Source organism: Lolium perenne, chromosome 4 (assembly GCF_019359855.2).
Source record: "Lolium perenne isolate Kyuss_39 chromosome 4, Kyuss_2.0, whole genome shotgun sequence".
NCBI classification, from domain to species: Eukaryota; Viridiplantae; Streptophyta; class Magnoliopsida; order Poales; family Poaceae; genus Lolium; species Lolium perenne.
Window position 1 is genome coordinate 141,741,320 of NC_067247.2, and position 24,160 is coordinate 141,765,479.

Sequence of the window (24,160 nt, forward strand, 5' to 3'; positions counted from 1 at the left end):
GTAAATTATATCCTACAAGTTGCAAGCCTCATGCATAGATTACCAATAGTGCCCGCACCTTGTCCTAATTAGCTCGGATTACCTGGATTATCACTGCAATACATATGTTTTAACCAAGTATCACAAAGGGGTACCTCTATGCCGCCTGTACAAATGTCTAAGGAGAAAGCTCGGATTGGATTTCTCGCTTTTGATTATTTTCAACTTAGACATCCATACCGGGACAACATAGACAACAGATAATGGACTCCTCTTTAATGCATAAGCATTCAACAACAAATAATATTCTCATAAGAGATTGAGGATTGTTGTCCAAAACTGAAACTTCCACCATGGATCATGGCTTTATTTAGCGGCCCAATGTTCTTCTCTAACAATATGCATGCTCAAACCATTCAACTCATGGTAAATCGCCCTTACTTCAGACAAGACGAACATGCATAGCAACTCACATGATATTCAACAAGGGGTAGTTGATGGCGTCCCCAGGAACATGGTTATCGCACAACAAGCAACTTAATAAGAAATAAGATACATAAGTACATATTCAATACCACAATAATTTTTAGGCTATTTGTCCCATGAGCTATATATTGCAAAGACAAAGAATAGAAATTTAAAGGTAGCACTCAAGCAATTTACTTTGGAATGGCAGAGAAATACCATGTAGTAGGTAGGTATGGTGGACACAAATGGCATAGTGTTTGGCTCAAGGATTTTGGATGCACGAGAAGTAATCCCTCTCAATACAAGGCTTAGGCTAGCAAGGTTATTTGAAACAAACACAAGTATGAACCGGTACAGCAAAACTCACATAAAAACATATTGCAAGCATTATAAGACTCTACACTGTCTTCCTTGTTGTTCAAACCCTGAAAATATCTAGACCTTAGAGAGACCAATCGTGCAAACCAAATTTTAGCAAGCTCTATGTATTTCTTCATTAATAGGTGGAAAGTATATGATGCAAGAGCTTAAACATGATCCTTATGAGCACAAAAATTGCCAAGTATCAAATTATTCAAGACATTCTACCAATTACCACATGTAGCATTTCCCGTTTCCAACCATATAACAATTAACGAAGCAGTTTTAACCTTCGTCATGAACATTATGAGTAAAGCCTAAGGACATACTTGTCCATATGCAACAGCGGAGCGTGTCTCTTTCCCACACAATGAATGCTAGGATCCAACTTTATTCAAACAAAACAAAACAAAAACATACAGACGCTCCAAGTAAAGCACATAAGATGTGACGGAATAAAAATATAGTTTCACTAGAGGAACCTGATAATGTTGTCGATGAAGAAGGGGATGCCTTGGGCATCCCCAAGCTTAGATGCTTGAGTCTTCTTGAAATATGCAGGGATGAACCACCGGGGCATCCCAAGCTTAGAGCTTTCACTCTCCTTGATCATATTGTATCATCCTCCTCTCTTGATCCTTGAAAACTTCCTCCACACCAAACTCAAAACAACTCATTAGAGGGTTAGTGCATAATCAAAATTCACATGTTCAGAGGTGACATAATCATTCTTAACACTTATGGAAATTGCACAAAGCTACTGAAAGTTAATGTAATAAAGAAATCCATCAAGCATAGCAAAACAGGCAATGCGAAATAAAAGGCAGAATCTGTCAAAACAGAACAGTTCGTAAAGACGAATTTTTAAAGTCTACCAGACTTGCTCATATGAAAATGCTCAAATTGAACGAAATTTGCGTACATATCTGAGGATCACTCACGTAAATTGGCAGAATTTTCTGAGTTACCTACAGAGCCTACTGCTCAAATTCGTGACAGCAAGAAATCTGTTTCTGGGCAGTAATCCAAATCTAGTATGAACCTTACTATCAAAGACTTTACTTGGCACAACAATGCAACAAAATTAAGATAAGGAGAGGTTGCTACAGTAGTAACAACTTCCAAGACTCAAATATAAAGCAAAAGTACTGTAGTAAAATCATGGGTTGTCTCCCATAAGCGCTTTTCTTTAACGCCTTTTAGCTAGGCGCAGAAAGTGTGTATCAAGTAACATCAAGAGACGAAGCATCAACATCATAATTTGTTCTAATAATAGAATCAAAAGGTAACTTCATTCTCTTTCTAGGGAAGTGTTCCATACCTTTCTTGAGAGGAAATTTATATTTAATATTACCTTCCTTCATATCAATAATAGCACCAACTGTTCGAAGAAAAGGTCTTCCCAATAAAATGGGACAAGATGCATTGCATTCAATATCCAAGACAACAAAATCAACGGGGACAAGGTTATTGTTAACCGTAATGCGAACATTATCAACTCTCCCCAAAGGTTTCTTTGTAGAGTTATCAGCAAGATTAACATCCAAATAACAATTTTTCAATGGTGGCAAGTCAAGCATATTATAGATTTTCCTAGGCATAACGGAAATACTTGCACCAAGATCACATAAAGCATTACAATCAAAATCATTGACCTTAATCTTAATGATGGGCTCCCAACCATCCTCTAACTTCCTAGGAATAGAAGCTTCACGATTTAATTTCTCTTCTCTAGCTTTTATGAGAGCATTTGTAATATGTTTTGTAAAGGCCAAATTTATAGCACTAGCATTAGGAATTTTAGCAAGTTTTTGTAAGAACTTTATAACTTCAGAGATTTTACAATCATGAAAATCTAAACCATTATGATCTAAAGCAATGGGATCATTGTCCCCAACATTAGAAAAAAATTCAGCAGTTTTATCACAGGCAGTTTCAATGATTTTAGCTTTGTGCAGTTTTTCACGCTTTGCATTAGAAGTGGAGACATTGCCAACACCAATTATTTTACCATTAATAGTAGGAGGTGCAGCAACATGTGAAGCATTAGCATTGCTAGTGGTGGTAATAGTCCAAACTTTAACTACATTATCTTTAGCATCTTCTTCTTTCTCCCACCTAGCACGCAATTCGGCCATCAATCTTATATTCTCATTAATTCTAACTTGGATGGCGTTTGCTGTAGCAAATGACTTAATATTTTTATCTTCATTAGGCATAACTTTCAATTTCAAAAGATCAACATCAGCAGCAAGACTATCAACTTTAGAAGCAAGTATATCAATTTTCCCAAGCTTTTCTTCAACAGATTTGTTAAAAGCAGTTTGTGTACTAATAAATTCTTTAAGCATGGCTTCAAGACCAGGGGTGTATTCCTATTATTGTTGTAAGAATTTCCATAAGAATTACCATACCCATTACCGTTATTATAAGGATATGGCCTATAGTTGTTACTAGAATTATTCCGATAAGCATTGTTGTTGAAATTATTATTTTTAATGTAGTTCACATCAACATGTTCTTCTTGAGCAACCAATGAAGCTAACGGAACATTATTAGGATCAACATTAGACCTACCATTTACAAGCATAGACATAATAGCATCAATCTTATCACTCAAGGAGGAGGTTTCTTCGACAGAATTTACCTTCTTACCTTGTGGAGCTCTTTCCGTGTGCCATTCAGAGTAATTAATCATCATATTATCAAGAATCTTTGTTGCGGCGCCTAGAGTGATGGACATAAAAGTACCTCCAACAGCTGAATCCAATAGGTTCCGTGAAGAAAAATTTAGTCCTGCATAAAAGGTTTGGATGATCATCCAAGTAGTCAGTCCATGGGTTGGGCAATTTTTAACCAAAGATTTCATTCTTTCCCATGCTTGGGCAACATGCTCATTATCCAATTGTTTAAAATTCATTATACTACTTCTCAAAGATATAATTTTAGCAGGAGGATAATATCTACCAATGAAAGCATCCTTACATTTAGTCCATGAATCAATACTATTCTTGGGCAGAGATAGCAACCAATATTTAGCTCTTCCTCTTAATGAGAAAGGAAACAATTTTAATTTTATAATGTTACCATCTACATCCTTATACTTTTGCATTTCACATAGTTCAACAAAATTATTAAGATGGTCAGAAGCATCATCAGAACTAACACCAGAAAGTTGCTCTCTCATAACAAGATTCAGTAAAGCAGGTTTAATTTCAAAGAATTCAGCTGTAGTAGCAGGTGGAGCAATAGGTGTGCATAAGAAATCATTATTATTTGTGTTTGTGAAGTCACACAACTTAGTATTTTCAGGAGTACCCATTTTAGCAATAGTAAATAAAGCAAACTAGATAAAGTAAATGCAAGTAACTAATTTTTTGTGTTTTTAATATGGAGAACGCAAACAAGATAGTAAATAAAGTAAAGCTAGCAACTATTTTTTTTTGTGTTTTGTTTTAGTGCAGCAAACAAAGTAGTAAATAAAATAGAGCAAGACAAAAACAAAGTAAAGAGATTGGAAGTGGAGACTCCCCTTGCAGCGTGTCTTGATCTCCCCGGCAACGGCGCCAGAAAATGCTTTGCTGCTTGTGACGGTAAAGCACACGTCCGTTGGGAACCCCAAGAGGAAGGTATGATGCGTACAGCGGCAAGTTTTTCCCTCAGTAAGAAACCAAGGTTATCGAACCAGTAGGAGTCAAGAAGCACGTTGAAGGTTGATGGCGGCGGAGTGTAGTGCGGCGCAACACCAGGGATTCCGGCGCCAACGTGGAACCTGCACAACACAACCAAGATACTTTGCCCCAACTTAACAGTGAGGTTGTCAATCTCACCGGCTTGCTGTAACAAAGGATTAGATGTATAGTGTGGATGATGATGTTTGCAGAAAACAGTAGAACGAGTATTGCAGTAGATTGTATTCGATGTAAAAGAATGGACTGGGGTCCACAGTTCACTAGTGGTGTCTCTCCCATAAGAAATAGCATGTTGGGTGAACAAATTACAGTTGGGAAATTGACAAATAAAGAGGGCATGACCATGCACATACATGTTATGATGAGTAGTGTGAAATTCAATTGGGCATTACGACAAAGTACATAGACCGCTATCCAGCATGCATCTATGCCTAAAAAGTCCACCTTCAGGTTATCATCCGAACCCCCTCCAGTATTAAGTTGCAAACAATAGACAATTGCATTAAGTATGGTGCGTAATGTAATCAACAAATACATCCTTAGACATAGCATTGATGTTTTATCCCTAGTGGCAACAACACATCCACAACCTTAGAACTTTACATCACTTGTCCTGCATTTAATGGAGGCATGAACCCACTATCGAGCATAAATACTCCCTCTTGGAGTTACAAGTAACGACTTGGCCAGAGCCTCTACTAATAACGGAGAGCATGCAAGATCATAAACAACACATAGATGATAGATTGATAATCAACATAACATAGCATTCATTATTCATCGGATCCCAACAAACGCAACATGTAGCATTACAAATAGATGATCTTGATCATGTTAGGCAGCTCACAAGATCCAACAATGATAGCACAATTAGGAGAAGACGACCATCTAGCTACTGCTATGGACCCATAGTCCAGGGGTGAACTACTCACACATCACTCCGGAGGCGACCATGGCGGTGAAGAGTCCTCCGGGAGATGATTCCCCTCTCCGGTAGGGTGCCGGAGGTGATCTCCTGAATCCCCCGAGATGGGATTGGCGGCGGCGGCGTCTCTGGAAGGTTTTCCGTATCGTGGCTCTCGGTACTGGAACTATTATCGACGAAGGCTTCTTATAGGCGAAGAGGTAGATTTAGGGGCGACACGAGGGACCCACACAGTAGGGCCGCGCGGCCAGGGCCTGGGCCGTGCCGCCCTAGCGTGGCGTCGCCTCGTCGCCCCACTTCGTATCTCCCCCGGTGTTCTGGAAGCTTCGTGGAAAAATAAGATCCTGTGCGTTGATTTCGTCCAATTCCGAGAATATTTCCTTACTAGGATTTCTGAAACCAAAAACAGCAGAAAACAGCAACTGGCTCTTCGGCATCTCGTTAATAGGTTAGTGCCGAAAAATGCATAAATATGACATAAAGTATGTATAAAACATGTGAGTATCATCAATAAAGTAGCATGGAACATAAGAAATTATAGATACATTTGAGACATATCAGCATTCAACAACAAATAATATTCTCATAAGAGATTAAGGATTGTTGTCCAAAACTGAAACTTCCACCATGGATCATGGCTTTAGTTAGCGGCCCAATGTTCTTCTCTAACAATATGCATGCTCAAACCATTCAACTCATGATAAATCACCCTTACTTCAGACAAGACGAACATGCATAGCAACTCACATGATATTCAACAAAGCGTTGATGGCGTCCCCAGGAACATGGTTATCGCTCAACAAGCAACCTATTAGGAAATAAGATACATAAGTACATATTCAATACCACAATAGTTTTTACGCTACTTTTCCCATGAGCTATATATTGCAAAGACAAAGAATGGAATTTTAAAGGTAGCACTCAAGCAATTTACTTGGAATGGCAGAGAAATACCATGTAGCAGGTAGGTATGGTGGACACAAATGGCATAGTTTTTGGCTCAAGGATTTTGGATGCATGAGAAGTAATCCCTCTCAATACAAGGCTTAGGCTAGCAAGGTTGTTTGAAACAAACACAAGTATGAACCGATACAGCAAAACTCACATAAGAACATATTGCAAGCATTATAAGACTCTACACTGTCTTCCTTGTTGTTCAAACCCTACTAGAAAATATCTAGATTTTAGAGAGACCAATCATGCAAACCAAATTTTAGCAAGCTCTATGTATTTCTTCAGTAATATGTGCAAAGTATATGATGCAAGAGCTTAAACATGATCTATATGAGCACAACAATTGCCAAGTATCAAGTTATTCAAGACATTATACCAATTACCACATGTAGCATTTTCTGTTTCCAACCATATAACAATTAACGAAGCAGTTTCAACCTTCGCCATGAACATTAAAAGCTAAGAACATATGTGTTCATATGCAACAGCGGAGCGTGTCTTTCTCCCACAGAATGAATGCTAGGATCCAATTTTATTCAAACAAAACAAAAACAAAAGCAAAAAAACACTCTAAGTAAAGCACATAAGATATGACGGAATAAAAATATAGTTTCACTAGAGGAACCTGATAATGTTGATGAAGAAGGGGATGCCTTGGGCATCCACAAGCTTAGATGCTTGAGTCTTCTTGAAATATGCAGGGATGAACCACGGGGGCATCCCCAAGCTTAGACTTTTCACTCTTCTTAATCATATATCATCCTCCTCTCTTGACCCTTGAAAACTTCCTCCACACCAAACTCAAAACGGACTCATTAGAGGGTTAGTGCATAATCAAAAATTCACATGTTCAGAGGTGACATAATCATTCTTAACACTTCTGGACATTGCCCAAAGCTACTGAAAGTTAATGGAACAAAGAAATCCATTCAACACCGCAAAACTGGCAATGCGAAATAAAAGGCAGAATCTGTCAAAACAGAACAGTCCGTAAAGACGAATTTTTTAGAGGCACTAAACTTGCTCAGATGAGAAAACTCCAAACTAATGAAAGTTGCGTACATATCTGAGGATCACACAAGTAAGTTGGCAGATTTTTCTGAGTTACCTACAGAGAACCCTGCCCAAATTCGTGACAGCAAGAAATCTGTTTCTGCGCAGAAATCCAAATCTAGTATCAACCTTCTATTAGAGACTTCACTTGGCACAACAATGCAATAAAATAAATATAAGGAGAGGTTGCTACAGTAGTAACAACTTCCAAGACACAACAAAACAGTAGCAAAATAAACACATGGGTTATCTCCCAAGAAGTGCTTTCTTTATAGCCATTAAGATGGGCTCAGTAGTTTTAATGATGCACTCGCAAGAAATAAGAGTTGAAGCAAAAGGGAGCATCAAAAAGCAAATTCAAAACAAATTTAAGCCTAACCCACTTCCTATGAAAAGGAATCTTGTAAATAAACAAATTCATGAAGAACAAAGTGACAAGCATAGGAAGGCAACACAGGCTCAACTTCAAGATTTTCAACATAAAGAGGGGAAACTTAATATTATTAAGATGCATATAACCATGTTTCCCTCTCTCATAATAACTTTCAGTAGCATCATTGATGAAATCCACAATATACCCATCACTTAAAACATTCTTATCATGGTTCATATGCATAGAAGTATCATTAATTTTGGCATAAAAAGAGTTCTTCTCATTAATAGTAATTGGAGCAAGATTATTATCAAGAATTTGAACATGGTAAACAAGTTGCATATTAAGGGAATTGTTTTTGGCAATCCAATCATAACTATGACAAGTTTCATAAGGATAGTTATAACCTATATCATAGCATTCTTTATAATAATCATCATAGGTTGGAGGCATAGTGTCATCATAAGAAATAGAATAGTTATCTTTCACAGTAGGTTCATCTGTGACCATACCATCATTGTTACTAGAAGGAGATGTATCAAACATATAATGATCAGTAGCAAAAGGATTTTTAAACACCTCATCCCCAAGCTTAGAGCTTTCTATATCATTATGGGAGGAAGCATGGATAGTACTGATACTATGGCAATTATTAACATCATCATTTTCAGAATTAGTTTCCCAGAGGTTTTCAATATCAAAAGTAGTGTGCTCTTTCAAATCATGATCACTAATGTAGGTAAAGGGCATAGGAAGATAATTGTACTCAGATTCATTATCATAATAATCATTAAGAGCAACATACTTACGGTTACCTATCGTTATCTCATACACGCGGGGATATGCCGTTACCTCTTTCTCTTTATTCCCCTTCTTCTTCTTCTTCTTCTTCTTCTTCTTCTTCTTCGTTCCCTTCTTCTTCTTCTTCTTCTTCTTCTTCTTCTTCTTCTCTTCCTTCTCCTCGTTTCCTTCTTTAGGAGGAAGAGGCTTGAAGGGAGGCTTCTCCACATAACCTGATTTATTTCCAGAAACAATAGAAGAAACTTGGGAGGATTCCTCCTTTTCATTAATAAGTTCAAAACACACAGCGGTCCTATCATATTTTGGCAAGGTGTCATCTTCTAAAACATTTTGTATGTAAGTATTTGTATGGCAATTATCAATGCAATAAGAAAAACACCCATGCAGGACATCATCAATATCAAGATCACTCATATGTAACAAAGAGATTTTTCTTGATAACTCTTCACACCACAAAAATAAAGTAAGTTCATCATGCTGATTAGGAGTAATTTCATCATCACAATACAAATTTGCAGCACTTATGGGGTTCAAATTATCATTGGAGGAGCATTGAAAATTAAAATGACCCACTCTATGGCAAAGTTCACAAATAAAAGGATAGAGGGCACAAATTTTTTTACCAAGATCATCTAGAGCCCTAGACCACTTTCTAGTTTTTTCATTAATATGATGGATACAATATTCATCTTCGATTTGATTAACTCCACAAGGTCTATGCATTCCACAAAAATTAACATGCTTATAGGAAATAACATTTTCAGAAGTTTGGGCATGTTTATTGCAATCATTAATAACAGTTTCATCCTTCATGCAAGTGTCTTTAAAAGGTTCATGATACTTATCAAAATTCTTCTTAGGAAATTCAAAATGAGAGGTAAAAGCTTTATAAAGATTTGCAGCAACTTGAGAGTCAAGACCATAAGTAGCACTCATATTTCGAAACTTACCAGTATCCATAAAAGTTTCAATGCATTCATAATCACAATTTATACCTGACTCTCTACCTTTGTCGTTCTCCCAATCTTCAGCGTTCTCCTCAATCCGATCAAGAAGATTCCACCTAGCTTCAACCTCCTTGCTTGTGAAAGATCCCCCCAAACAGGCATCTAGATAGTTCTTGTGATGTCCTGAAAGCCTTGCATAAAAATTATTAATAATAACGTTACAGGGGGAGCTCATGAATGGGACATTTGAGCATTAGTGACTTCAATCTCCCCCATGCTTGGGAAATACTCTCTCCATCACGAGGATAAAAGTTATAAATGTAATTCCTATCAATATGCACTTCATGAGGAGGATAAAATTTAGAATAAAAGAGGGATACAATTTCCTCCCAACCAAGAGAATGACTATTCTTCAGCAATTTATACCAATGCGCCGCTTTACCAGACAGCGAAATAGAGAATAGTTTCTTCCTCACCTCATCCATAGAGATACCTGCACACTTGAATAACCCGCATAATTCATGCAAAAATAGTAAATGATGTCCACGATGGACAGTTCCATCCCCTTCATAACGGTTATCCATAACACGTTCAATAATTTTCATGGGTATCTTGAAAGGAATACTTTCAGTAGGTGGATTTAAAATATCACAAGCATCATTAGAGTTATCGCATATGGGAGATAAAGCATTATCAGAACAAATTTTCTCCCCTAAAGATGGGAAGCTAAAAAGATCATAAAAACTAGCTTCCCCAAGCTTAGACTTCTCCATAGCATTAGCAGTGATTGCATTCATACTAATAACATTTCTACTAGCATGCAAATAAGGTTCCATAGGTTTTTTAATTTTCGCATCACACAATTCATGTCTTAACTTAGGAAATAAATTAAAAAGCTCACAGTTGTTTTCCATTATGCCTTACTAGTGAATAACAAGAAACAAAAAGATGCAGTTGCAGGATCTAAAGGAAATAGCTTCGAGCACTTACAACCGCGCCAGAAAATAACTTAGTTACCTGGGACTGGAGTGTGAGTGCCTTTTACCTTTCCTCCCCGGCAACGGCGCCAGAAAATAGCTTGATGTCTACTCACACTTCTATTCCTGTAGACAATGTTGGGCCTCCAAGAGCAGAGGTTTGTAGAACAGCAGCAAGTTTCCCTTAAGTGAATCACCCAAGGTTTATCGAACTCAGGGAGGAAGAGGTCAAAGATATCCCTCTCAAGCAATCCTGCAATCACGATACAAGAAGTCTCTTGTGTCCCCAACACACCTAATACACTTGTCAGATGTATAGGTGCACTAGTTCGGCGAAGAGATAGTGAGATGCAAGTAATATGGATGAATATGAGTGGTAATAGCAATCTAAAATAAATATGGCAGCGAGTAAACATGCAACATAACAGTAAACAAACGGAGATTCGATGTTCGGAAACAAGGCCTAGGGATCATACTTTCACTAGTGGACACTCTCAACATTGATCACATAACTGAAACTACTCTACACTCTCTTGTTGGATGACAAACACCATTAATTGTGTAGGGCTACAAGAGCACCTCAATGCCGGAGTTAACAAGCTCCACAACATTCGATGTTCATATTTAAGTAACCTTAGAGTGCATGATAGACCAACGCAATTATACCGAGTACTAACATAGCATGCACACCGTCACCGACAGGCTATGAAAGGGGGAATAGATCACATCAATACTATCATAGTAATAGTTAACTTCATAATCTACAAGAGATCACAATCATAGCTTATACCAAGTACTACATGATGCACACACTGTCAACATTACATCATGGAGGAGGAATAGACTACTTTAATAACATCACTAGAGTAGCACATAGATTAATAGTGATACAAAGCTCATGATCACATAAAGATCACACCATGGGAGAGAGAGATGAACCACATAGCTACCGGTAGAGCCCTCAGCCTCGGGGGAGAACTACTCCCTCCTCATGGGAGACATCACCGTTGATGAAGATGGCGGTGATGTCGATGGAGATGCCTTCCGGGGGCAATTCCCCGTCCCGGCGGCGTGCCGGAACAGAGACTTCTGTCCCCCAGATCTTGGCTTCGCGATGGCGGCGGCTCTGGAAGGTTTTCTGGTGTTTCGTCAATCCGTGTCGAAGATTTAGGTCAGGACGGCTTAAATAGGCGAAGAGTCGGAGTCGGAGGGGCCACGGGGCCCCCTCACAGTAGGGGGGCGCCCCCCTGGGCCGCGCCGCCACCACGTGTGGGGCCCCCAGGGCTCCCCTCTGGTCCCTCTCTGGCTCTCTGGAAGCTTCCGGGAAAAATAAGGTTCTGGAAGTTGATTTCGTCCAATTCCGAGAATATTTCCTTACTAGGATTTCTGAAACCAAAAACAGCAGAAAACATGAACTGACACTTCGGCATCTCGTCAATAGGTTAGTTCCGGAAAACGCATAAAATCATCATAAAGTGCGAGCAAAACATGTAGGTATTGTCATAAAACAAGCATGGAACATCAGAAATTATAGATACGTTGGAGACGTATCATGCACCTATGGAGGCTAGCTTGGTGTTGTGCTAGCTCCGTAGGTTGTTGGGAGCCTCCTTGTGGTGTGGAGCTCGCCCCAACCTTGTGAAGGAATCACCGCCTCGACCGGTGCCATAGTGGAGAAGGGGGAGCACCTTTGTGGAGCTCTCTCGAGGAAGAAGGTGAGGCCTTCCTCCGTGGTGTGGCCGTCTAGCCACTTGTGTGAGGCTAGCACCTCCTCAACGCAGACGTACTCCCTTTTATGGGAGGAACTGCGGGAAACAAACCTCGCCTCGTCTCCGCGCCCTCCGGTTGTCCCGCTCCTTACTCTTACTATCTTGTTTGGCTCCTTTGCTTGTTGCACTTGTCTAGGATCATAGTAGGAACACCGCCATTGCTAAAGCTGTCACCTTTACCTTCCGTTGCACTAAAAATTGAAAAAGGCTAAAACTTGACGTAGCGTCCATTCACCCCCCACCCCCCTCTTGTTCGCTATGATCCATTCACCCATAAATCAATGTAAAAGATGATATTATCATCATATATGTTGCAAATATGTGGAAATTAAATATGATAAAGGACAGAGTTCATGTATGCATTTTACATGCATCAGCATCCCCAAGCTTAACATATGCTCATCCCGAGCATAAAGGTGATAAAACTAACATGAACTTTGGAATTTATTATATATAGCTTCTAAGTAATCATTTAAAGTATCACAAGGTTCAGTTAATAAAGAATGACAATAAGTAATATGAACTCATAAAGTGATAACTCTTACATTCTACAAAGCATGCATAATGATAAATAGCATTGTAAGAAACATGAATGATAAGTAGTATATGAATCATAAAGCATGCGTAGGAGAATCATATAGAATTGTTGGAAGACTCTTTATCCTCTCTTTTCTTGGATATTTTTGACTCCTGAACACAAGAAAATAAGCAGAAAATATATGTGCTAAACCTCCAAAAAATAAAAAGTAGAGAGAATAAAACAAGGTTTTGAGATATGCAATTGATGACGACTACTAGCAACGCCAAAAATATCTTGATATGTTGGGACTCCAAGTGCAGAGTGTTGTATGAAGGGAATATCTTCCCCACAAGGGTGACTCGAGGGTTTATATCGAACTCTCGGGGAACTGGATGGAAGAGTATTCTCTTCTCTCTTCTTCAGGCAATCCTGCAAGTAAAATAAATGTCTTGTGTCCCCAACTCCACCATGTGGTTGTCAAGCACAAGGTTTCGCGTAAGTAAATAACACAAATAGGTAATAAAACAAGTAGAAACTAAACTAGATAAAATAACTAAGTAAAAATTGTAAAGAGATTGATTGTTTTTGGTGTTTTGGATGGAAATAAAAAAGTAAATATTTTTGTATTTTCAGTATAAAATAGTGCAGCAAATAGAAAACAATGTAAAAGCAATATAAAGGTGTTTCTTATGATAAAAAGTGGACTGGTGTTCATGGGTTCTCTCTAATCCTCGTGTATCTAGTTTTTAGCACTCTGAACCATGTTGTGAAGATGCTATTAGTAGGTGCTAGTGTATTTGTGATCCTTTTTTATGGATGTTCACATCTTTCCATGGGCGAAAGCTGCAAAACCCAAACATCCTTTTGTTATAGAAAATATAGGATTTATGTACAATTTATGTAGAAGTTGTGTAGGATTTGAATTGTATGGAAAAAACTTCTTTGCAAATACATTGTTTGATTAATATGACCATATTTCATGGGAACTAATTCTATAAAAATCTTGAAGCGTAAATCTATAGGAAAAATACATTACTCATATCTCATAAAATAATTGTTTGCTAGTACAATCAAAGACACCTTCACTTGAGTTTTTGTAGTGTTCAAGTAAACATGACATCTCAATTTTAAAATAAAGACCGTGTATATCGATTGATGCAGAGGCTAGGGTATACCCCCATTTCGAAAAAAAAGTAAACATAACAACTCAATCCTACAAATTTTCCCGTTTCTATATACTCCCTCCGTTCCTTTTTAATTGACTCAAATTTAGTACAAAATTGTACTAAATTCGAGTCAATTAAAAAAGAACGGAGGGAGTATTTTTTATCATGTGAGAATGAAAGAGCCCTAAGTGGGCATCACCCGGTGACGTGGCAGCCGGCCTTCTGCGTGTTATGCTACATAGGTCGTGATCCGACGGTATCCGGTCCCTGCTACATAAAGCTTGCCTCCCGAGTCCCAACCACAGCGCCGCCGCCGCCGCCGCCGCCGCCGCCGCAGCCAACCCCCGGTCCTTCGCCTCCTGCGCATCCCTCGTGAGAAATTCCTTCTCCTTCCGCCTCGACCCGCGGGAGGCGGCGATGGAGCACGGTTCGGTAACCGATTCGACCTCGTCGACCTTCTCCATTATGGAGGAGGATCACACCCTCGCCAACTCCGTCAGATTTGTCCTCAACCAGGAGTGAGTGACGCTTCTTCATCTCCTTCCGTTCCCGTTTTCTGAAATAACTCCAGCTCTACCTGTGGGGTGTTTCTAGTCCTACGGTGGAAGAGAAATCGTCTTCTTGCTGGCTGTTCTTCTAGCTTCTTGCGATGTGGGATACAGTAAAAACCAAAGATTGGCATGGATTGTTGATGGAAAATATCAAATTTAGTGCGAAAAATGCTTGGATAGAGAGGCACAGATCAACTGTACATCCTGTTCAACGCAAACTGCGAATAATAATATGCCATCTGTTGACCAAGGTTTTGATGTTTTCTGCACATGTAGTGAGAGCAAGGGGCGAGAGGGCTAAGTATGCATGTTTTCTAGGACCTTCGTCCCTGCGCCAATGATTCTTTACCATGAACTGTATTTGTCAGCTGATCCTGTTCCTCGCCAGTTTGCAGCTATATGAATCCTGCTGTAATGAGCCTTCAACAGAAATAACTTGTCTTGTTAGCTTTTCTTTTCCGGGGCAGCTATTGATGAGTATATTACTTTTATTTGATTACCTAGGCATGGTGATAATCTCCAGTTTCTCCCACTTCGTTTTCTCATCACCAAAAACTAAGAGAGAGAGAAAAAAAGCTTTAGGCCATATGATGAAACAACCTTTTTGATCTGTTGATATAATTGTCAAATGATGTTAATCTAGGGTCATGTATTTGGAGTATAAACTTTGCTATGATCAACAGAGTATCACATAGTAAGTTACACGGCCCAATATTAGACTATCAAACATTCTTGGCGTTTGTTGATAAACTCAGGTACATGTTCTGCTTGGCATTTTCTTTTCCCCCTCGCAGATGGCCGTATTGAAACTAGTCTGATGTTAATGGGACCACTAGTTCTAGTACAATTCTGAATAAATAGAAAATATCTATGACTCCCAAGTGGAACTCTTGATATATGTAATCAAGTCATATTCTTTTGCTGAACTGTTTCTGTTTGGTAGAATTCGCAAAGGTGTCGACGGTCTTCAGTTATACTTCTACCAGAAGCTAAAACCTCACAAATACCATTCAATTTCCAGAAACAAATGTGAATATATGAATTCAAGATTCTCATTTCTATCTTTCTGATTCCATTTTCTATCCACAGCCCAAGGGTGGCATTTTGTGGATATAGCATCCCTCATCCTGCTGACAAGAAGGTCAACATAAGAGTTCAGACTACAGGTACTGTATTGTGTCATATTATCCTGATATTTCATTTCAAATTCCCAGCAGACTTAACTGTTGCTTTTATACATTCTTTATTTTTAATGCTGGTTGAATGAAATGGAAAGAATCGCATTCATTGTGCTACTTCATGCGGTTGTATCTCGAGTAGGTACTCGGTTTCAAATACATAGGCCCTGTAACCTGTTTGGTAGAGCTCAGGATCCTTATTTTTCAGCTCCCTGCTCCTGATTCTCCAATACTCTTCTTTGAGAATCTAGATCCAGCCCAAATAAAATTTCTGGCTGTACATTAGCTCCATAAACACAAGAAAATAATTTTGTGGTCACATAGACCATGATACCCTTGTTTTCTGTCTGCACACTGTACGGGAAATTCGGCAACAACAAGACATACATATTCTAGCAGTTAACCAATTATTAACTAGATGATATGGTCATTTCTTTTGGTTGTGTTTAGGCTTGACATTAGGACAAGCATCTAGAAATAACAAGTTGATTTAGCTGAACAAAGATTGACTTCAAAAGGGGTGATGTAGCAGGGAGCGCTACCCCCTACTCGTGTATCATCACTGCAGATGTGGTAGTGCTTATGTTGCCAGGATTATCAGACAATAGCGCTACACCTTAAACATATAGCACAATGCTTTATTGGGTGCGCTCTTTTCCTGTGGCTGAAGCTATTCAACGCAACATTCTTCATTATGTTCATGCTCAACAGAAATCCACTTCGCCTCAGAACCTACCTCTCATAAAATATATTTCAAAATGTCTAAAAATTTCGAAAAAGATATCCAGGTGTTCGCATACAAAGTTTTGTGATAAAAACTCATTTTGTATGGCATGTGCGGAAAAGAAAATTTTGTATGCTCCAAAATAGATTTTCAACATAGATTTTTTTTTGTCTCTCTTACACATGCCACAAAAATGACTTATTTCCCTGTCAAACTGTGTGTGCGAACATATAATGTCCTGATGTACACATGTGATTTTTTCGAATTTTTTAGCATTTTTAAGTATATTTAAAGTGCAATTTTCATAATAGGTGAATCTAGACCTATGAGCCAAATTACTGTGTCCCCTACTCAATCCCTGTGGCATCACCTTGACAGTTTCTCTGTGGGTTCCTGATATTAGAACACTCCATTCTCATTTCCATTCAGGACACATAAGCCACTAATACATAGATAGTCGAAGCAACAGATGCGGAAAATTATTAAAGCTGAAATACCTTAACTTAGACTTGGTCAGGCGCTCCTCATACACGTCCAACACCTTCAGTTTCACAAGGTTCATTAACTAAGTTTAGACAAGCCAGATAGCTAGGTGGGCGTTCCACCATTTGTTGGTGACTCCTGTGTATGGCTGGCCGGTATTTGCGGCATGCAGATCTAGTATCTTGGTCTGTCACCAGACACTGGTGCATGCTTTGCCTGTACTTATATACCCATGGAACGACTGGTTAGCGCCAAGAGGCACATATATCTTGCATTCACTCTCCGCCACCATTCCCTTCCACGTCTCCTGCATCTCGGCGTCATCTTTCTTGCTGCCCGTGCCAAGAAGAATCGCGTGGGGTGGAACTTGAGAGGTGTCACAACGGGGAGTCCACGAAGAAAGTCGATGCCATCTCCAAGGGCAACAACCTGAAGAAGATCATGGATGATGGCAATTGATCGAGCGGCTTATTGTTTGGTGGCATGGTTGACGAGCGCGGACAGGATAGCCATGGTTTTCTTGAGATTGTTGCCCTTGGAGATATCATCGACTTTTTGGACTCTCCTTGGCGGCACCTCTCGCAGTTCCACTCAACGTGCTTCTTCTTGGCCACGATGGTGAAGCTGCATGTTGTGTTTTTCATGTTTTTCAGGTCCAACCTCATGCATCATTAGGCGTATTCTTGATATGGCTCAGCCCTGCAAATGGTGCGCACAGCCTACACACGCTCCTCCCTCGCCTCTCGCGAAAGTTAGTACTCCTCTGTATCGAAAAGGATGTCGCAGATTTGTCTAAATTTGGACGTATCTATATACTAAATAGTGTCTGGATACATCCAAATTTAGACAAATCTGCGACATCTTTATCAGGACGGACCTCTGTAATTAGACTGAGCTTACACACGCATTAGAAAGTACTCCCTCCGACCATAATAAGATGTTATTACAACCAATATACCCATATATTATATTATGGTACGGAGGGAGTAGCAGGTAACGAGTTTAACTGATCCAAGCAAAATACATGAATCTCACGAACACATAAGCATACTGGAGCCCATGAATCAACAATAAATCAGCACATAAACAACCATTGACCTGATGAATACGTGAACACATAAGCATACTGGACCCCATGAATCGACAATAATTCAGTACATAAACAACCATTGGCCTGGTGAATACGTGAATGCAAACGCAGACACACAGAGATCTTAGGAACCGGCAGAACAAATAAACACACGTGGATTTCATGGACAAACACGGATGGCCTGATTCATTCAGGTCCACAAAAATAAGCTGCAGGTTGCTCCACTCATGTGAGCCGAATTCACAAAAAACACGCAGCCAAGAGAGTTTGGCTTGGCTCTGGCTGCTATAGCTGAGGATCAGGAGATGAACCAAACAAGCCCTAGTATTCAGTAAATCTATTTTCATATAGGATGTTGCAATATGTGTTAGATCTTCATCTTTACACTTTACTCCACGAACCGTATAATTAAAATCTATCTTCATATAGTAGGATGTTGCAATGTGTTTGGGGTAGCTTGTTAGGTCTTCGTCTTTACTCCATGAACCGTATAGTTAAACCGATGTCTCTGTAGAGTAAATTCAACTCGAGTACCAAAACTATTGCTACCATCTCATTGCCACTAACTACTTCCCAGATTCCTTATTCTTCTAATCCCTTAAAGAAAGTGCTCACACTTCTGATGTGTGTTTGTTATTTTTTCAGGAGATCCAGCAAAGGATGTAATGAAAGATGCTTTACAGGACTTGATGGTGATGGGGCAGCATGTTAGAGGGACTTTTGACAGAGCAGTGGCTGATTTTAAATCAAACATGCCAGCAGAACAAGTGGATGTTGATTCGAACCAGCAATGAAGTTTTGCGGCACCCCCTATTCATCAGGATCAAGACGATGTGTAACCAGCTTATCATCAGAAGGCGGATCAACTGTGATTTCTGCCATTTAAGGTGTCTATCTACGAGGGATGTGTGGACATTGGTTTTAAAGCGGTTTTAAAGCTGTGATTTGTCCATGTACTGTTACTGATTTTGTTAGCTGAACACTGAAATGTTGCAGTTTGTTATGAATTTATAATGAGCTGGATTTCGGCTGAGATTGAGAGAGTAGTCGCACTAAAATGCTGTATTGTTGGATTCCAGAACCGACAGATGGTACAATTTGTGGTTCCAGTCCTCGGGAAATTTTGAAATGATGTGTAAAATCCATACTCCCTCTGATCCATAATAAGTGTAAATCAGTGACACTTATTATGGATTGGAGGGAGTAGAAAATATCATCATCTCTTTAGTATATTGTAATGTGCTGATTTGCCTAGGACAAAAGCATATTTTCTGTTGGCAAATTTGTTTGCTTTCGTTCCAACTATCTATTTATCTGTTTCTAATTACTAGTACGAAAACATTAATTCTATACAAAATGCCAGACAAAATTCGTTTTATCATGAGGAATGATAAATCAAATGCGAAGAGAAGTTATCCTGACGAAACTGTCCCTTGTGTTTCTTCCAACTCACAGTGAATTTTAAGTTGAACTTAGTACTGTACTATAACACTCACACGCACGGTGCACAATTGTTCGGTATCTTCATGCCAATCTGTCGCCCAGTAGAATTTGATTGCATGAGTTGATCACGACGGGTGATTAACTCGTACGTTTTGCCAACGTGGCTTTCCATTATACAAGACAAGAAAATGTGATAACAATCTTTTTAACAAGCGTATCAAATGAAACAGATGGCATAACGGAATTTCACAGTAAAGTTGCAGCATTTGAACATCAGTCTGCAAATAGCTTATTGAATTACCAACTATGCAACATACAATTCTGAAAGATGTCAGGATGTGGCACATTTTAAAGCATCTGTATCAGATACTGACTAGTGCTCCACATTCCGTTGACAAAGCGGACTAAATGCAAATAAAAGCTAAGATGCACGAAGAAGACGGCATAGAGAAACAAGACCACGGGAACAAATGAGAACCCTAGGATCCGAAATGGTACAACGATGCATGAAAAGCATCCGACTACAAAGAAAACCCTAAACACCTCCGACTGGTCGAGCATCAACAATCGCAGTGAGTTGAGGATGACCGCCAGGTGCATATTCCCAAAGAATGAAAGATCAGATCCACGGTTATAGCCTTTCCAGAGTTATTCACCAAGTGACGGGGACACGATTCCAAGTGTGCTCCTCCTTTCCTGATGCTTTTTTCTTTAAGGATTCTTGGTGCAGATTCACAGCCACCAGACATGTGGTCTAGGGAGTGGTGGCAACTGATGCGGAACACGCAAGAACAAAAGGCTGAAACAACTAAGTACGAAGAGGGCCAGAGATGGTATCGCGCCCAGAGTTGGTGTCTTTGTGTTTCAAAGACATGTTTGCAAACTGCGAGTCAAGGTCTCTACTGTTACTACGACCAAGAGTACCAGGTTGCGGTGGCTGTTGCTGCTGCTGATACAACGACCTGAGACGGCCAATTTCCCGCTCAAACATTTCCTGTTGAACTGCAATGTTAAAGGGGAAATGGTCAGATGTTATTCAGCTTTCAGTAAAGAAATTTAAACTGAATCTTGCACAAAAGATGTTTGTGTAATATCACAAATTCCTCACTAAGGCATCAATCTCTCAACTTCTTTTAGGAAATGAAAGCTCCTTAGGCTACCAATGAGTCCTTTAGCTAGCAATTCATTATTTGAAATAAAGAAGTTGCGACAAGTTAATTATAAATGTTGACTATGTATTTGAAATGTTTGTTTTAACAGGATGTATTTGAAATGTGAATGGACCCATAGTGCTACACAAATCATATACATGAATATACAGAAGTTTAACTCAAAGTCTAATAGAAATATACTTGTGCATTTAGAATTTCAGCAACCATTGGTTCCATCAGTGTTGTCCATGACGCTGATATGTTCGAGAAATTGTCAACGAAAGATAGGCTATTTGTAAACTCTCCAAGGCTTGCTAAGGTCCACGTACCAACCAATTAAGACCAAGCTGGAACCTAATTTGTTTCTAACTTGTAAAATTCAAGGTTCATTGGGTCTTAGAACAATAAACAAATATTAGCTGTTGTTTAAGTTCATTTAGAACAGTAAAGTTTGGTATCAAACTTTTCTAAGGCAACCTCGGCCTAAAGTTCAAGCAGACTTTTTTTACAGAAAGTACCAAGTGAAGACATCTCTTCTGAATTTGAGCACCGTCTATATTTAACAGTAGTTCCATATTTCTCCTATCCAGAAGAAATTGTGTAGAAAATTCTATAAAATAAGAAAATAAAAATACAGGTCAGCATACTTACCACGTTTAATTACTTGCTCCTGAGCTATACTCTCCAACCTTTGCTTCAAGGCTTTATTTTCCAAGTCTAGCATTATATTTTGTTGATTAAGAAACTCCATTTCAGCAGACACTTCTATCCCTTCTGACTGCATTATCCAGAGATGAATATTTTCTATTTGTCAAATACAACACTGAATCGTGGAACAGAAACCAAAAACCATTTGTCGCCATGAGCTTACCTGTAATGATTGGACTTTACCCTCAAGCTCTGCAATATACTGGAGCTTCCGTACACGAGACCTCTGCGCATATTGCCTGCAAGTGATATGATATAAAAAATAATCAGATGCATTAAAATTTGGAAATGTTCAACCATGCTATCGCAAACTTGCAGGTTGGTAATATTGAAATGCCCTACGGTGAAAAATACAAAATCTTGAAATCATAGCACCCTAATTCCGATCACTATAGATAAGCAATGTACAGAGCAGAGTCCCTTGAGGCTTTTTGCAAATGTCACATTCCAATTTAAGACTCACTCATAAAGTAGCAATTTTTAGGGGAAAAATCAAATGTTTTTTTGCATTTATATTGCCACAGGACAATATATCCATTATGTCCGGTGTGACCTTGATCAAATGCACCATAACTAATGAAATAAGTAAATATTTTCTCTATTAGGTGCGACCATCAGCGGTGGATGGGGACTGGCAGGGATCAGGGCTTCCTCCATTTTCTCCTAAGTACATGCATATCATTTTGTTAATACTTAAAATCCATTTTTTTGGGTGTGAGGTTGGTTTTACCTTTATAATATAAAAATCTATACCGTAGGTTCCATATGGTAAAAACAAATACTTAAAATCCAAATGAATTTTCTAGTATTACATACTTTGGCCCCTCTTAGTAATAGTGTTATTTTTTAGGGGAAAAATAGAGGATTTCTCTAACTTATGCAATTAATACTGTTATAATGTATTGATTCATTTGGCAGACCTCTAACTCTAGTTTCTGGAGCCACCACTGGCGACCAATCAAATGTGCCATGCAGCTATAAAGAAGAATTATTAAATGACTACACTGCTTGCTTTACCTCGATGAACTTCAGAATAGCAAAATCAGCAGAGCATGTGCTGATGCTAAAATCTAATCTAACCTACAGAAAACGGCTGGCTCTATTGTTATGTCGTCAGTAAATCTCACTCCTCGGGCTATCAACGTTAGTGGTTCTAATTTTAAAATCTAGCACGGATAGTAGTTCTTGGAAGTGATAGATCATGCAGCAGAAGTATACTCACTGTTTAGCACGCTTGGTGTCCGCTTCCGACTGTGCGTACTTTGGTAGCACACCCTCCTTCCTCTCTATCCCGAGTTCATCAAGAGCTCTTTTGTCCATGGCATGCTCATGATCCCTCAACCCACTCGGTGGCCCGTGATGGCCACCAACTTTCTCCCTCACCGGCATCGGCGGGCCTGGCCTGTAACCTGCCAAATTCGGCATGCCTTGCTCCCACGGCCGGCCCTGGGGCCTCCCATATGAGGTTGGCTTGGCATAGTACTCCTGCACGCCGCCCCATGGCGCAGCCTGCCCTCCTCCGCCCATCTCCTCGAAACTATTGGCAAATGAGCCAGATGCAGCACTTCCATCAAACAGTGCAAACGAGTCGCTCGACGACCTGCGGTGCCCGGCACGGCGCACAGGTGTCTCGGGCTCGTCGAGGAGGTCGTCGAGCCACGACGGCTGCTCCTCAATGATGCTCTCAGACGAGGTGCGCTGGTGGTGCCCGTGGCCGTGGCCATGCCCGAAGCGGTGGTGCGCGGCACCCTGTGGCCTGGAGATCGGGCCGTGGTCGGCGTACGGCGACGCCACCGTTGGGAACGGGCTGCGAGGAGGCAGCAGTGCCTGCTTCTGGAGCTTCGGGTTCGCCATCATCATTTGCTCGACCAAACTGCACACAGCAAAAAGCAAATCTGTGAGATAACTCAAGATTTGAGCGAATTTAACACCAAAAGAACACGAGCTTGCATCAATCAAGGCGGTCCAATTCACAGCTGTACCCACAGATCTCAGCGAATGCTATGCCAAAATAATTCGAGCCGTGTTCCTCTACGGCGAATTCGCGTCAAAGATTCGAATCTTTCTTCGACCGCAAGCATCCAATTGTACCAGGAAGCGGTCAAGATCCGAGCTAAGCATAAGGACCGAGCTGGAAGATGTAATTTGGCAGACGAAACGCGGCAGAATCGAGCAAATACAGTACAAATCAAGGCGGATCAAGACCAAGGGCCAGGCCGCACCAAGAATCGTAGAAAGGAAGAACCAAACCCCCACCACCAAGAGAGAAACTCACCAATTCGGCGGCGATTCCTCCGGCCACCCCACCCCCAATTGCCGGTACCAAACCCTTGTACTAATCCGCAACTGTTTGGATGTATAACAGAGCTAATTTTCGGGGGATTAGAGCCTACGAAGAAGAGGAGAGATGAGGAAGACGGGAGAGGGAGGGGGAGGAGACGGGAGGAGAAATTGTATAGTGAGGGGAGAAAAATACCAATTAAATAGTGTCACGTTAGCGTTTTTATAATAATGCAACAGCGACAAAATTTTGTTTTGGGTGAAAAGCAGCCGTCAATTCAGGGATCAACGGCGAGAGATTCCGATGGGAATTATTGTCTTCGATGTGGGGAAACGAGTGGCCGATACTAGTGGCCAGAGAGGCAATTGCTCTGCGTACCCGGGTGTAGCCATGTCAAATGAACATTCTAATCTTTCTAATAATATATGTTTTGTACTAATATGTATCTTATATTATCATGATTAAACTTACAATCTAAAAATACGTGTAAGCCCTATGAACCGGGACAGAGAGAGCAGTTGTGTCATGTAAAGTCAGAATTTTCTTTTATTAGGAGGCGACGTTTTC

At 39.9% G+C, this 24,160-nt stretch overlaps 2 protein-coding genes across 2 annotated transcripts; one reads left to right on the forward strand and one right to left on the reverse strand.

Annotated features, from left to right (window-relative positions):
- The first annotated feature begins 14,238 nt into the window (after positions 1-14,238).
- Positions 14,239-19,139, forward strand: LOC127294071 (uncharacterized). The gene is made up of 3 exons (XM_051323819.2): positions 14,239-14,502; positions 15,625-15,701; positions 18,656-19,139. The coding sequence occupies exons 1-3, from the start codon at positions 14,402-14,404 to the stop codon at positions 18,802-18,804; spliced, it is 327 nt and encodes a 108-aa protein (XP_051179779.1). The 5' UTR covers positions 14,239-14,401; the 3' UTR covers positions 18,805-19,139.
- Positions 19,140-19,718: 579 nt separating this feature from the next.
- On the reverse strand, positions 19,719-23,788 carry LOC127294072 (uncharacterized protein At4g06598). Its single transcript, XM_051323820.2, has 5 exons — positions 23,588-23,788; positions 22,535-23,185; positions 21,476-21,551; positions 21,256-21,382; positions 19,719-20,455 (listed from the first exon to the last, which is right to left on the reverse strand). The coding sequence occupies exons 2-5, from the start codon at positions 23,170-23,172 to the stop codon at positions 20,262-20,264; spliced, it is 1,035 nt and encodes a 344-aa protein (XP_051179780.1). The 5' UTR covers positions 23,173-23,185; positions 23,588-23,788; the 3' UTR covers positions 19,719-20,261.
- Between the last annotated feature and the right edge of the window lie 372 nt (positions 23,789-24,160).

Bases quoted from the DNA above. Each gene is read 5' to 3' on its own strand.
- LOC127294071 (XM_051323819.2), top strand. From the start codon at position 14,402: ATGGAGCACGGTTCGGTAACCGATTCGACCTCGTCGACCTTCTCCATT. The intron at 14,503-15,624 runs GTGAGTGACGCT...TTCTATCCACAG, and splicing joins AGATTTGTCCTCAACCAGGA to CCCAAGGGTGGCATTTTGTG. The intron at 15,702-18,655 runs GTACTGTATTGT...TTATTTTTTCAG, and splicing joins CATAAGAGTTCAGACTACAG to GAGATCCAGCAAAGGATGTA.
- LOC127294072 (XM_051323820.2), bottom strand. From the start codon at position 23,172: ATGATGATGGCGAACCCGAAGCTCCAGAAGCAGGCACTGCTGCCTCCT. The intron at 21,383-21,475 runs GTAAGCTCATGG...TGGATAATGCAG, and splicing joins GTAAAGTCCAATCATTACAG to TCAGAAGGGATAGAAGTGTC. The intron at 20,456-21,255 runs GTAAGTATGCTG...TTAACATTGCAG, and splicing joins GGAGCAAGTAATTAAACGTG to TTCAACAGGAAATGTTTGAG.